Source organism: Bombus impatiens, unplaced genomic scaffold (assembly GCF_000188095.3).
Source record: "Bombus impatiens unplaced genomic scaffold, BIMP_2.2 scf_0095, whole genome shotgun sequence".
Taxonomy (NCBI): Eukaryota; Metazoa; Arthropoda; class Insecta; order Hymenoptera; family Apidae; genus Bombus; species Bombus impatiens.
Window position 1 is genome coordinate 522,881 of NT_176514.1, and position 15,905 is coordinate 538,785.

General features: G+C 35.9%; 2 protein-coding genes across 4 annotated transcripts in view; both read left to right on the top strand.

Moving 5' to 3' along the window:
* LOC100748803 (membralin) overlaps positions 1-15,905 on the top strand; it is a 66,732-nt gene that overhangs the window by 10,330 nt on the left and 40,497 nt on the right. For 2 of the 3 annotated variants that reach the window (XM_012394594.3, XM_033318407.1), the window contains exon 9: positions 7,110-7,193. In XM_012394594.3, coding sequence (XP_012250017.1) covers positions 7,110-7,193 — 84 coding nt within the window. The remainder of the gene's footprint in view (positions 1-7,109; positions 7,194-15,905) is intronic. The other variant, XM_012394596.3, reaches the window with a different exon arrangement.
* Positions 1,685-6,937, top strand: LOC100748917 (cytochrome P450 9e2-like). The gene has a single exon (XM_003486000.4). The coding sequence runs from the start codon at positions 1,749-1,751 to the stop codon at positions 3,297-3,299; it is 1,551 nt and encodes a 516-aa protein (XP_003486048.3). The 5' UTR covers positions 1,685-1,748; the 3' UTR covers positions 3,300-6,937.

Sequence of the window (15,905 nt, forward strand, 5' to 3'; positions counted from 1 at the left end):
GCTAATTATCATGGATAGGCAATGCACGCGAAAATTCGAATTTTCTCCAACGGAGCTAGGATACGATGGTATCATTTTATATCTTGGTGATACCATTTGGTTATCTGTGTACGCGTTACATCCTAGATATTTTTCTGATCCGTAAAAAATTGATCCTGAACGATTTAACGAAAAGAATAAAGATAACATTGTTCCATGCACGTATACGCCGCTTGGAGCTGGACTTCGAAAATGTATCACCGATCATTTCGTATTGATGGAAGTTAAAATTTTAATGGTTCACATTTTGCATAAATTTCTTGCAACCTAGCGAGAAGATGCGAACTCCTTTTGTATTCCCAAAAAATAGTCTTATACCGATCCCTGTGGCAGGATTTCTGATTATATTAGGAAAAAGAATACCTTAAACGTACTTTGATATACGATTTAATCGTATGATAAGCATTTATATTTGTGTTACTTTATGAGTTATGTGTTTCGTAATTAAACAAGTAAAGACGTGTTGTAGATATTTTATTACCACCAAGTAATATTATCTTAAGTTTTGTCGATTTTCAAGCAACAAAAACCATAGTATGTATTTTGTTATTGTTTCACATTAAACAGCGTAATAATTTAAAAGATAATTGACTTAGATATACAAGATTATTAAATGCTAGAATAGAGGCTTTATTAACTTCGGTATATGATAAACATATATTAGTATTTATATATATAGTAGTAGCTTTTTTGCAAATAACCAAATAACGATATAATTAATTTTCTTCTTATTGTACAGAATGCTAAGAATTTGTATATTTGTTTAGTGTCTTAGTGTTAAAACCAGCTATGATACATTGCCCTGTTAGAGTTAAATGCCGTTCGAAGGGGGTTAAAAAGTCTAGAATAACAGTTCACTTGCTCTACTGCATACAATCACTGATATAATATAGAATTTTTCAAACGAGACATATTCGTACGCGTTTTTATCGTTATGCCATCGGGATGTGATTTAAGAATAGTAGACTTGCAAATAAATTTCCTTTTACAACACTTACACATCGGTTTTTGTAGATTGTTTTCATAAAAGTATATCGTCATCACTTTAGGCCATGAGATAGTAAAAAGAATTTTCATGAATTCTACGCTTCGTAGAATTATCATTTGTCAGTGGAGTCGTATAAACAAATCTTAAAGCGAAACTTGAGACAATTATCTTTTTTATTAGTCGTTAAAAATTGTAGTTTCGAACAAAATTTCATATATTTTACTTCATATGAATATGAATTTTATGTCTGTGACTATGTTAATTTCGTGACTATATTTTCGAAAATCTATAGCAGAGGTTTAAATCTTTTATATAGAGTGTATTGCGGAATATAGAAAAACAAAAAAAAAAAAGAAAAAAAAGGTAAAAAGCGAGCGCAATTTAGGATATGAAAAATCAATGTTTCAATGCAAGGATTTCGAAACGAGATTGCGTAGTTGCCGATAATTCCACTTTAATTCCCATTTATCTTTTTATTTCTGTACGGTGAATTTGTAAAGGGGCGGCAGGATCGACAGCAACAATTTCTACAAAATGTATTTTCAGAATATTCACGAGGAAGAACGCAGTTTGTTCACTTAGTTGACGCAACAGACATTCTACTCCCTCCTTCTCTGTTCCTCGTGCAACGATAAATCGAGTATATGTATTCGCCCATATTTATAACATTCCTCCTAGTGACTAGAGACAGAGTCGACGCTCGTAATCCATCCTCGTGGTAATGGAGTCATCAATGGAGTCGTTCTCTTTTTCGTTCAAGTTGTTAGTGATCGGCTTGATCGTTGTTAGTCTAGCCAAGTTGATCAGTTTGTTTCATCACCAGTACAGTTACTGGAAAAAGAGACACGTTCCTCATGTGAGAGCGATGCCTGTATTTGGATCCGCGTGGAAACTGTTCACCCGTCGCGTGTCCCTTCCCGATTATTGCACGTTCGTCTACAATTATTATCCGAACGCAAGGTACGTCGGTATGATGGATTTCTCTACGCCAGTTGTGGTAATTCGGGATCCAGAGATGATCAGGGAGATAGCTGTGAAGAATTTTGAGCATTTTCCCGATCATCAGAGTTTCATCAACGAAAAAATAGATCCGATATTCGGGAAAAACGTGTTTTCCTTGAAAGGTGATCGATGGAGAGAGATGAGGAACACACTGAGTCCATCCTTCACAGCTAGCAAGATGAGATTCATGTTCGAGCTGGTGTCTAAATGTTCTGAGGAATTCGTCGACCATTTATACAATCATCCAGAGTTGTCGTGTTCGATAGAGGCGAAAGATGCGTTCACTAGGTATACCAACGACGTGATTGCCACTGTGGCTTTTGGAATAAGTGTGAATTCGTTGAAAAATCGGAACAACGAGTTCTATAAAAAAGGAGCGGATGCGACGAATTTTGGTGGTCTTTTTCGGTTACTCAAGTTTCTGTTATTTCGTATGAATCCACGTTTAACCAGAATGGCGGGATTATCGTTCCTTTCACGCGATACCGCCAACTTCTTCCATAGGGTCGTCTCTGAAACCGTGAAGGCACGGGACGAGCAAAATATCGTTCGACCGGACATGATTCACCTTTTGATGCAGGCTAGGGATAAGGAGAAGCCTGCCACACATCAGATGACTATCGATGATATCACAGCTCAGGCGTTCATCTTCTTTTTGGCTGGTTTCGACACGTCCTCCACCTTGATGTGTTACATGGTTCACGAGTTGGCGCTTAATCCGGACGTACAAGAGAAATTACAGAATGAGGTGGATCGATATGTGGAAGAAGGAAACGGGTTTATTTCGTACGAGGCTCTTTCGAAAATGGAGTACATGGAAATGGTGACATCAGAGACACTTCGGAAATATCCTCCGATAGTTTTCATCGATAGGTTGTGCGCGCAAAAGTTTCAACTGCCTCCAGCGGAATCTGGCTACAACTATTTAACCGTATATCCGGATAACATCGTTTGGTTTCCTGTTTACGCGTTGCATCGTGATCCCAAGTATTTTCCTGACCCAGAGAAGTTCGACCCAGAACGTTTTAACCATGAGAATAAGGATAACATTGTTCCTTATACGTACTTACCGTTTGGCCTCGGGCCGCGAAAATGTATAGGCAATCGTTTTGCCTTAATGGAGACCAAGATTCTGATAGCTTATCTGTTGCACAGATTCCGCTTGAAAATTACTGAAAGGACGAAAACACCTATTGAATTTAGCAAGACGAACTTTTCGTTGACTCCTGATCAAGGGTTTTGGATCGGTCTGGAAAGAAGGAACTTTTAGACTCGTTTTCGTTTTCCTTGTTTTGTTTGTTACTTTGGTTAAGAGTGACGTGCGCCGGTGTTATGTGTATATTGATCTTTCTGTTTTATAAGCGAAATATTTACGGCGATATTTAATATTTGTACACGACGATGAAATTAAATTTAAGATCGTGAATTTTCATTCGAACGCGGCACAACATTTGGCTTATTAAATACGAATGTAAATTTTTATTTCAATATCACAATATAATTGGAAATTTTAGAACCTTCGGTATTTCGTTTCCTTTAACTGTAAAAAGATCCAAACAGAAATAAATATGTGTATATTGTTAAAGAAAAGAGTGTATGGCATCGTTTCGAAGGTAGTGAGTGATAAGATTCATTTATAGGCAACTACTATTTTATATTATTATTAATTCTAATATATTACAGTTACCTCTACTTTTATCTAACATTATTTTCTGTCGACAATTATACTCTGTTGTTATTCGCGTCATGTAAATTCCTTATTCTAAAAATACAAGCTGCATAGTGTGGTTTCGACGAAGACACTTTTCAAATGGAAATGTCGTTGTACGGAATCTTTCTTCTTTCTTCGTTTCGTTATGACAAAACGATGGAATACGTAACCCATATATTCTTTCCGTAGTAAACATTTGCAATGCCATTGCAATTAATGCATTGCCATAATAATGTTAACCTCGAATAAAATACGCACGATACCAAACCGGTTTATCTATCATACGTATAAAGCATTAGATGTTTACGTCTGTAGAGTGTAGGTAATCACGTTTCGAACATTTTTCGTATTCTTTTATTTGTCCTACGAAGATTATAATAGTTTATTATCTCAGTTGCTTCTCTTTCTCTATGTACTTATCGCTTCCTCCTTATAAATCTTAACAGCTCAGTTGTCACTCACTTTGTTTGTTTATGATAGAAAAATTGTGATACATAAACAAGATAAAATTAAAAAAAGAATATAAAATTAAATATAACGTAGATGATGTTTGAGGATAAGAAATATTTAGATATTCAAAAGACATCTCGGTATTATCCCAGAAAAATTCTAATTTTGGTAATATCTGTACGGAGATTAATTTCTCAGAGCTTATTCATACAATACTGATTTTTTTTATCAAAAATATCGTCTTCGTCTTTTTGTAGTACAGTTCAAGAACGACTGTGCTGATTAGAAGACACGAGTAGGAAGCTTCGGGTTCAACGACCTGATAGTATTTTTCGAAACAGCCATATAGTCGCTGATTAATTTTATTGTTAGCGAATGAGTCAATAGCCAATCAGAAAATTACAATGGTCTCACTGCCGATACCGGCGTTCATAGACAATTTTTTCTCTATTTCATTCCCGTTCCTTGACTTTCCAAGTGTTTGCGATTAGACAGTAGGCTGATAACGAACGATAATGAACCATCTTTCTCGATATCTATTTATCTAATCGAAAGACTTAGAAATTACATTTTGAAAAAAAGGAAAAGGGGCGAAGGGCAAACTTTGTAAGTTTGAAACGTGATGTAGAAGAGGAGCTATTTTCCCAGGTTAATCGTTTGAAATACAAATTTGCATAGAAAAACATTGTAGGGAGGAACTACCTCTTGCTTTCCACCAGTGAATTTGGGATATTTTAGGCAGCTTCAGGACCATTCAAGTTCTTGTCTTCCGTCTTTCGTTCATGTTTATCTCTACTATTCTGTTTTCGTTATATCCAATCTTTTCCTCCTCTTTACGTTCCTCGTTCCTTTGTTCCCCCTTTTCTGCATTCCTTCAGACCCTTTCTCACCTCAGCTTTCTTATCGTTGCGCCTTACCTAAAATATGTAGAGAAAATACTTGAAGTTTACGTAGTCGGTTTTTGTCTGGTGAATATTCAGTTTGCGAACGTAGCGACTGAATTTTAAATATTCTATTAAAATCGCAGCGCTTGTCTAAGAGATGATTGTTTCAAGGCTAAAGCAGATAAGAAATCCTTATATACTTATACATATATATATTTTTCTTTTTATTTTTCGCTTAATTCGTATTGTTTACTATTGTTGCCAAACTTAAATTATTTTAAGAGCTCGGCATATTTCTAACATGATAAATTCGTGGGAACGAAGAAGAGAAAAATTGTTTGATGGCTTGCTGATCTCGCGTACCTTATACCCATGAATTTAGTTCCTTAGAGATAAAAATATCGAAATTTTATTTATCCGAAGTTTGTTAAACCAATTTTGAAAAGATAAAATGCAGTGGACACATTGATTTGCGTAAAAAAATAATTTCGTAATACAGTTGCCAACAAGCGGAGTTTAGATTAATATAGAGCAAGATGGAGGACTCGAGAGTTTTAATAAGCAGTGGGAGTGGTTTTAGTGGGCGATATCTTGAAATCTAAAATTCATTAAATCGGAACACACCAAGCTTGTGGCGGAAATTTGTAAGCGGTAATATTCTGGCTATTATAAAGAAGCCGCGACATGCGTCGTCGTTTGGGAATAGCTCAACTTCTTAATTACGTTGCCACGCTTTAACTAAGTTATAGAAGAGAGTACCCTTATGAAAGTTATTTCTGAATAATTAAACGTTTAGGGTGCAGCTTCACTACTGGCGAGTTAAAGATTTCTGCTTTTTTTGTAAATACTAAATTTCATCATATAATCATGAAAAAATATTTAATATTTTAATTATATTTTCTATGCGAACTTTTTGTATGCTTCATTCCTATGTAAGTAAAAAAGTTAATTTACAACAGGGCAAATCGTAGGGTATTCTATGACTCGAAACAGGTCGGAACAACGGAATAACATTTTGTTATACGGAGCTCCATTTTCCAGAAAAAATAACTTTGAAATCCAATCGAGTACACGTGCATCTGACTGATACCTCGTGTAATTGCTTTCGTTACAGATCGTTACTAGATCTGTTTTCGCGTTTGATACAACGTAGCTAACAGAGACTGTTTGCTATTATGAAAGTGTATTGTTATTATACAAGAATAAGTGGAATAGTAGTTTGTGTGTAGTGTAAAAAAGTATTGAGTAAAGTTACGTAAAGTATTATAGCAATGAAGATACAAGTGTATTCTACTAAATTTTGGTTCCTTTTTTGGAAAGCGAAGCTTCGTAGTCGATAGATCAGTCTGATAATGTAAATTTATAAATGTATAAAATCTACGCTAGCGGCGTAACGAAACAACAAAACGATAAAACCAAGTGCGAGTTGCAAATTTAAAATTTTGATTTGCAATTTAATAATCGTGTATAAGATGGCGATATGGAGCCATTGCAGGAAAAGATAGAAACGAAAAACTGAATGGAATAAATTAATAAAAGGTTGTGTATGGATTGAGTGTAGCAAGAAAAGCGGAACCTTGTCTCTCATCTCAGGACGCCGATCGAAAGTTTGCGAGAACTTAAATCGAGATCCAGGAAGTTTTGAAATTAATTCTTATTGAGCTTTGAACCGACTCGTCGAACGCGACACGATTTCTTCACGGCCCTCAACTTGTGTAATAACCTTTCGCTCAGGAACTTTTCGTCACGGAGTATCTAATAAATATTAAATTCGAACCGTTCGTCGTCGAGCATAACGATCTCGATACAATATCGTGTCGCCATGCATTTACTTCATGGAATATAAAGTATATTTTTTATGAATTCTTTAAACACTTTCATCGCCCTTTTTCCTTTCTCTTTCTTGCATTCCTTTCCTTTTCTCTTTCGTTTCATTTCCTTCGACTTAGAAAATATCAATGAGTCGAATAGCCATTTGCACGCACGGGTTTGCCTATTTTTCACGTGAAATATACTTCTTTTCCCTTTGTTTCAGTGGATCTGCTTCAAATGTTGGAGTTCAACTTAACGATAACGTTTCCCGCTGCATCTCTGCTCACGGTGCTTCTGGCTCTTGTTGGTGAGTTGTATTTTCTTCTTTTGATTTTGTAGTCATTCCTTGAACTCACACCGAACTCATTTCTTGAGCTTATACGTTATTTCGTTGATGGAAAATTATTGGTATTCAATTTTGAATTTCAATATAATCCAAAATAAAGTAGATTATCAATTTTTTTTATCAATTTATAAGGTAGTTTAGTAGTATTAGATAAAATATTTGGAAGCACATTTGGAAAGTTGCAATGCTTTCAGTAAATGATGCGAGTACGTACAAGTAGAAAATTAGAAATACACTTATTTTTTATCATTTTATATAATGAACTTTACTTCCAAATTCTATATTACCGATACTTGAAAGATTCTCTGGTTGACTTTCTGCTGACTAGAGAAATCTTTTTGAAAGGCAATTGAAATGTAATCCGTTGAATCGGCGATGCGTTAAGCTCTGCTCTAGCAGTTGGAAGTTAGGAACGCGCGTGCCAGTATGGCGAAGGCGCAAAATATTAAAGGCTTTTTACTAAATCAGAGTCTCTCTCGGTTTCGTTCCCTCGCTGATACGACGTTAGCTCTGTTACAAAGCTGATTGGCCGGGACGGTTAACCCAGGATTCTGCATAAATTTCTGATGAAGGCGCAACAGTTGGGTAACCCGCTCGGAGCCCATTTAGTAACGGTGGCGGCGACGTCGGTGGTTTCCCTACCACTGCGACGCCCATTTCCATTTCAACCTGAATCTCCTCTTCACGCTTCGCATGTCCGTCAGCGCCATCCAATTGACCCGTATAAAGTGCGATATCGCTAATCCTCCAGTAAGGTTATTCAATGGTTTTCAAAATGCTGATCAAATGTAATATACAGAGTCTTTCAGCCTGCCGTCTTCCCTTCCGCCGCAATGAAATCCTTGTTTCGATTGAAAATATGTTTAAAAAAAAAATCGTGTTGAAAGGTTACGCTTTTAGCGGCGGAATTGTAGTCAGCTTCTTTATTCGATGCTGGTACACCAATCGCTTTCTTTCAGAAAAGATCTAGTCGATAAAGCAAAATGAATTTTCGCGAGAAGCGGTCAAGGTCCATTTCGCGACTCGCTTATGGTATATCACGGGGCCACCAGTTGCACGGCTTGTATCCGAGCAAAATGGCAACAGAAGTGGTAAATTTCCGGATTCGTACTGCAAGAACCGGTTGCACTATGGTTGTGTGTATATAAGGGGTTTACCAGTAGATGTTGAAGAAGGAAAGGAAGCCTTAGGGAAGTTGTTATCTGGAGTAATGGGTTCCGGTTCCTGTGTCGCTTCCTGCCGTCCATCCGTCATCCTACAGCTCTCTCTGGCGGATACTTGTAGGATTTCTCAGCTTTCTATACCTATGTGTATCCAGTTCACAGTTCTCTGTCCTTCTATCTATAGAATACATACCTATTACTTTCTATCTCTCTTTTTCAGCAGAAAAAGACTATTCCATGTAATATGTGTTTCTGCGGTAATGAACACCAAAAGAAAATTCAACTATATATATATATAAGGTAGAAAATTTAGTATCATTGACTCGAACGTTCGAAATTATCTTCTTTCACGCTTGTTGCATCGTGCGTCACTCGACGATGAGCATTTCTCTCGAGATATGAAGAGAAAAATAAAAAGAAAAAATAAGCGTTCGAAAGATAATCATATCTTTAGTAGAATTTCGATTTAGATATTAGGCTGTGTTGGTAAAGCAATGATAAAGTAGCTTTAAAAATACTCCGTATAATCGTATTCTTCCTTTTTCCGCTTCTCTGCTTGCATTATATAATTCTCTCGATATTAAATGTTATTGACTTTTTTTCATTTATAGCAGCAATTCCAAGAAATTGATTATCATACAAGTATATTTTTCTATTATGTGCTATCTTTTTTTCACGTCAATCTTCTGTGATTGTCCAACTCAGACGTGGAATATTTAATGCCGCCGGAAATAGTCAGCAAATAATTTCTCACAAGGAAAAGTCATTATAACAGCTAATCCTTCTTTTGTCTTCTTCTTCTTTTTCTTATTCTTCTGAAATTCATTTAAAATACACACCCATTTAACGTTGTTTGAACGCAAGATAAAGCTAAGGGATTTTTTCTATTTCCTTTAAAATCATTAATTGTCCTTTTACCACAATTATCAATATTTAAAACTAGATTATTTTCTGAGACGGAAGTTATTAACAATCTTTTACTGCAAATCAATTTTTTGAAAAATGCGTTTGTTTCATTTACGTTACTCTTTCTAGTAAATCGACGCGATGACTTGATTTTATCTCTAATCAAATCACTGTTGACCTTTATATACGTACGCTTATACGAGTCGAGTTTGCGTAGCTTTTGTATCGATCTCTTTAAAATTTCCGTAGTTCCATTCGTCGTTCACGGTTGTTGCGTTCATGATTTTGTCGCGACCGGTGCGTATCATCATCGGTGTGAATTCGCGTGAAATCGAGCACGCGTCGCGCGGCATTTGGCGTCAGGAATGACTACGAAGACGATTTTGCATAATGGAACGTCAAAGAACGGAGTTACCGGCGCCCCTGCGTATCAGTGACGCATGATCGACCACCTAACATGCTGTAAACACGTTTTCAGCCACGGTCGAAACATGTTGCACTCGCTGCTGTTTCGTTTATCTGCTTACGACCCCGTCGAAACTGCTTTCCCTCTAACCGTATCGTGGTACAAGTATGTCAGGGGACATTTTCGAATCGCTAACACGTGTTTCGCCAAAGATATATATCACTGTCGTTTTCAGGGGATTGGTTATCTAATTGATCCGTTATCTGTCGTTATATCGCACTTGGTTAACCTTTCTATCAACACGTTCCTTATTCACAGAAAAGTAATCGTACTGTTAGGATTTTAAATTTGAAGAAAGATTCTATTAGGACGTTTAATGCTGTGGGCGACATGTGAATCTCCTTATACTTTACGCGTGGCGTGTAACGTGTTTAACTCGTGTTAAGAAGTTTCTACAAAAATTGGGTTAGATCATAATGTTTAGAAATAAACGTAAATTCTTGCTATTGTGCCTTTTCACCGAATGTCGGATCAACAAAAATGATGTTATCATAACTGGATGTAATATGGCCTATATCTCAGCACAAACATCATTTAACATCCGTTCGTTCAATTTCTGCGCAGAATTTGATAAGGAATACGATCTTGTTCTTGTATTGCAACACTTTTGATTTACCGTGGGAATAATGTAGATTATATTGAAAGCAAATGCGGTCAAAGGAGATAGAAACAGAGAAATCGAGCATAGCGTATATTTGCTTTACCTGGAATATATGTAGGCGTATTGTGCATATGTTTCGAGCTTCGTGAACATGAGCAGATCAATGACGCTTTGTATGTTGATTCAACTATCTAACCCTAACAACTTGCTCTGTAACTATTGCTCAACTCCAGATTCCATGGCGCATTTCCACCGGATGTGGAGAGATGAGATGCCGTATGGTTACATATATAGATACCAAATCTGCTTTCAGAAGCAGCAACCGTATTGCTAAATTATCAATCATAAATACAATAGATTTTCGACAACGTTAATCCACAATCGTCGCTGCAAAACATTTGGTATATTTACTAATTTAAGAAATCATTCCTGTAACATCTTTCAGAAAAATTGTACAGTCGTCAGATTTCGATAAAAGAGTATCGTTATTTATTATTCGAAACATTCATATATGCAGGATAAAAAGAGAAACTATTGTATTAATATTGTAAAGGATGTAATATATTTTCAAATATCATTAGAGTAATAAAGAAGTAAATTGATATGGGTTAATTCAATTTCGATCATTTTTATGGCATATTGGCGAAAAATGCGTTTTGGCCCCATTTCACTTTGATTAGGGACAAGTGCGTCCAATCCCAGATACCATCAAGCTCAAGTACGCTCAGTATGTTCGGTCAGCAGGAAATATTATGTCCATCAGGTTCTAGATGTTCAACCCTGTTCTGGTAGTTCGCACGAAATTAGTGTCGGCTAGGCTTTGTTCGACGCCGATGACACGTAAGCGACGGTCGTGGAGAGCTGACCACTGATCAACCACATTATTAGCAGTTGTTCCTGCAGAAACGACGTAACTGCGCGCTGTTTCGTTTTCAATCTCATCGAACACGAATTGACTAAGGTTTACTCAACTTACTACGCAATGTTGTAACATTCCTGAATAAGAAGTGCGGATTGGTCTTTTCAGAAGAGTAGAATTAATTTTCGAAAAGTTCGGGTGCCGTAACAAATTTAATATTCAATTAATTTCTCACGGTATGTTAGTCATTTTTACAAATATAACTATTATTTAGGAACGAATATTATATATTTATTGTCTGTCATCTTGTCGATGGTTTAAAGTTAAAAGAAAAAACAATTCCGAATGTAACGATAAACATTGGAATTTTGAAGTTTGTTGACATCGATGTTCATGTATGATCGATCGTTATCACCGTTTCATGCGCATAGGTGCAAGACCGTGTAAAACGTATGCGTCGTGCACAAATACGTATGTATGTGTCACATGTGTCACCAACTGTACATCTATCTATCTTGTCAATCACGATCGTGAATTAATTTTGATTCAGAGAATCGTTCGTGGAATTGAACGTGGTAGAAATGATAATTATGCCACGGTTACAATACGTTAAACATGTAATTCATTCGTTCGGAAGAGAGTCCTTTTTCGGTTTGTTATGCTTTTTCCATTTTGTAAATGTGAACTTGCCTCGTCCTTTGTCTACAGAGTGTATCTTTTATAGAATGTTTCAGTGACCGGTATTACATCCATTTATACAGGATTAGCTTACATTGTCATTGTTTTAATTAGCTATATTACTATTTCTGGAAGAAGAATATGTTGCGCAAGAACGTAAAACGGAACAGTGGAGCTTGTTGCAAGATTTACAATTGGAACCTTTTATAATTGATATATTTGTTTAATTAATATGTTTGAAAGAACGCGTATTAACTATAACGTCAAACACGATACATATTACGCTATTGTCTTTCAATCAGCTTAATAATAGGATTCCGCGATTAATAAAAAATTACTTATTACTTGCATTATTACGTTTTATATTACACAACGAAAAAAGATATTGGATATTATACACTTTTATGCACGATATCGATAATTAGTTCAGTATTTCGAAAATATCTAAAAATTCCGTTTAGCAATGCTTGTACCTTGTAATTGCCATAATTTTGCTTATCTTCTTTTCCTGATACGTAAGTCATTGCCATTAACGCGAACGCGGTTCACCGACCCACCTATGTGTTAAGACTCTCTTTGCTCAGAAGTCAATGAACCATATGTGGGTTAAGGTAGTTTTCATTCAACGATTTATGACTCATAACTTTTTGCTTACAGATAATTGACTTACTGCGTCGTACGCTTGCTGCGCATGTAGAGTAATCAACTTAATTAAATAGATTTTCGCGCTTACTTTCCTAACTATTTCTTTAACAATATAAATTTCCTACATGAGTAGACAATCATACTTTGAAATTGTTTTAATGGGAAAGAAGGAAACCAACATATTGTTTCGGTTTATGGTAACATTGACCCAGGCATTTCACGAAATTGCTATTACCAATAGCGAATACAAGACTTTATTTTCCATTTTCCATCCGTGAGAAGCTATTTTACTTGAAACTATATAGTTGACACGAGCTGCATACGTGCATCCTCTATCGGCGAATACGCGTACGCATATTGACACTCATACTATCTCAAATGCATTGAGTTTATGATCATATTTATTGACAATTGGATAGGAGCTGGAAAAAACTGTGTTATATGTGATATTTCATTTAATTTCCCTTTATTTTATTTTCCTTTCTAGATATAAGTATCTATACTTCAAACATTTTGAAACGCAAAAAGACACTTTATTAACTCTGACATGCTCGAATCTTTTTTGCAATGTTTTTCAAATGATTGTAATTTTTCCTTTATTTTTAATATTTTCCTTCTTCCTTTATTATTTAATTGAACCTGTCGATGAAATTTTATGTCTCTGTTAGATAGTTTTCTAGAAATTAGAAAATAAAAATGGGAGGAACAAAGGGAGCGGGAGATTTTAGCATGCAATTAAAGCGAAACGTATTTGTATAGGTTGCGTAAATGTTGAATCCTCCGTTAACAATATCCAGTGATCCCCATTCGTTGTTGTCATTTCTGTCGAAACACGGAGAAATTTTTCTCAAATAACGAGACGGATCCCCTTGATCGGTTTTTTCGTAGTGGAAAAATGCTGGCGACATAAATTGGACCGTTCCCCGTGCAATTTCACCGTCGCGCGAGATTATCGAGCGTTCGTCGTAGTTGCTCGAGGAATTTTAACGTCTTTATAAAAGCGAAGAGCAAGAGGGAAATGTCGAAGCCGTAGTTCTGCCGCACACTTGTCCAAGGGCCTGCGCCAACGGGCTTACCGAGCTGAGGTAATGTCCAGCTAGTATGCATTTAAACGAGTACATTATCCGTGCATTATCCGGCGTTAAGATCATTTCGGCCTAGACACTCTATGTAACTGATTCATGCGTCTTCAAGTTGTTATCCAAATAATGATATTTGCGACATTGATCGTCCATTGCACATCATCATCCGCTCTCTTGAAAATCTCCAAAAAAAATTTCTTTTTTTTTGTTGACTTATACGTAAAAATTGTACCAATGAAGGTACTAATTTTTACATATACCCTTTGCAAAAAATTCTATTTTTTTCAAACGTATTATAATTTTTACGATTTTAGTAAGATATATGTAAAAATTATACCATTGTTGCGTATAATACGCGTTATTATCAGCTTGGCATGGCTTCTTTCGATTTCCATCGCCGCCTACGTACATTGGGATATGTTCCATATTGGCATTTTCAACAGCAATTAGCACATTTGTCAGACTGTGACATTTAATATCCAATTATGTTCATTGTTCATCGGGGCTGTCGATAGATATTCGATGATTGAACACGTATAATTATATTGCTTACTTGAATGTCATTAATATGTTTCGCGTGCAGATATTGTTTAACGCATCTTACGCTTACGGGTTAATGAACCATGTTCGATATTCCAATCGAATTTTCACTTTGAAATTCCAATTCCCACAATTTGAATAATGGACAGTTCCATTACGATTTTAAATTCTTTTTTCCATTTGCTCAATCGTATATTTTATTTCATAATATTTAAAAAGATTCTACATGGACGTTTCAAGAATTGGAATTGATGTCACAACTATTTTCCATCCTTGAAGACTACGTTTTACAAGAAAATTAAATATTAGGTTGTTCCAAAAGTTTCTTTCATTTTATAAAAAAATAATAAATGCACAACTTTTTTTTCTCTATATTATTTTATCGAATTATGTATGATTTTTGTCCCAATAGAACAAAATGACACCATAAAAATAAACCTAATAAAAAATCATGTTTTCAAAAAATTTGTACTTGATCTTAGTTCGTGACAGTATTTTCATTCATCACTGTACAAAATAATTTTGTCGACGTATAATTTTCCGCTCCTATGTTATTTCTATGGCAAACGTTACACGTTGCGTGTTCGTCGATTTGTCGTGTACATTTGGAGTGTAAACTGTTGGCAGGATACTCGTTAGCATTCTCTTCGTGTTGTTTCCTTCTTGTTTTGTCGCGCAGTGTCCGATCAAGAAACTAATTATCCGAGGTCGCCCTCGTACTCCATGAACCATTCATCCTTTTCGTTGTGAAGTGCCTTCATCCCGGTTGCCAGCGTGCTCCGCTACCTTTTGTCCAATATATACCAGGCGTCTTCTCTCCTTCGCCTAATATCGGTTTAACGTGTATTTTGAAAACCGATGTCAAGCCCCCCAAGATCGAGTGCCTAGTTTCTTCGGGTACGTCAGCCCAAACAGACTAGAGATAATTACGCGATCGTACTGCTTTTCTTTAGATATTCCTCTTCTCTATTTGTTTCAGCGTATCATTCTGTTCAATTGCTTAGGATAGATATTTATTATCTAAGATCGATTCTTCAAGCTGAATCTCCTAAATTTCTGATTCCGTTGGAAAATATATCATAAACGACGTGCCACCAAAAGTAAAGATTTCTAATAATGGAAATAAAGTACACATGCTTTTAGCATTTCAAGAATTAATTGGACTTTGCCAATCGGTTTAATATTCACATCAAATCTCTAGTTTGTTATTATTATGGTTTTGTTCACCGTGTGTTATTATTACCTGAAATACACAATACATTATAATGAATACATCCACGTGATTTATCCGTTGAACGATGACGTTAATATACGGTTTATGTATATTACTCGTAGTTGGCGACAATTTTGTAAGAAACGGGAATATAATGGATGTTCGCGATTTTGGTGATGTTGAAAATATGAAACGACAGTGATTAATCGATTCTAATAAAAATGTAATATAGCAGAAAAATATTGCAATTCGAATCTAATCTAAAACATAGATTACTATTAAGTTGTCCTTAAAATTTTGGTAAGATAACTAATTGACTGCGTTCGCGTTCGCACTCGTATGTCGTGAATTAATCGAGGAAATATCGTGTCGATTTTTCAACGGAAAACTTTCAACGTTGTCATTAATCAACGTTGGAACGTTATATTTCAGGTTGGTCATTTTGCACTTTCGTGACCTGGCCACGACACACCCTAGGATACTTTTATTATTTCCGCTCAGTCCCGGGGGGGGGGGGGGG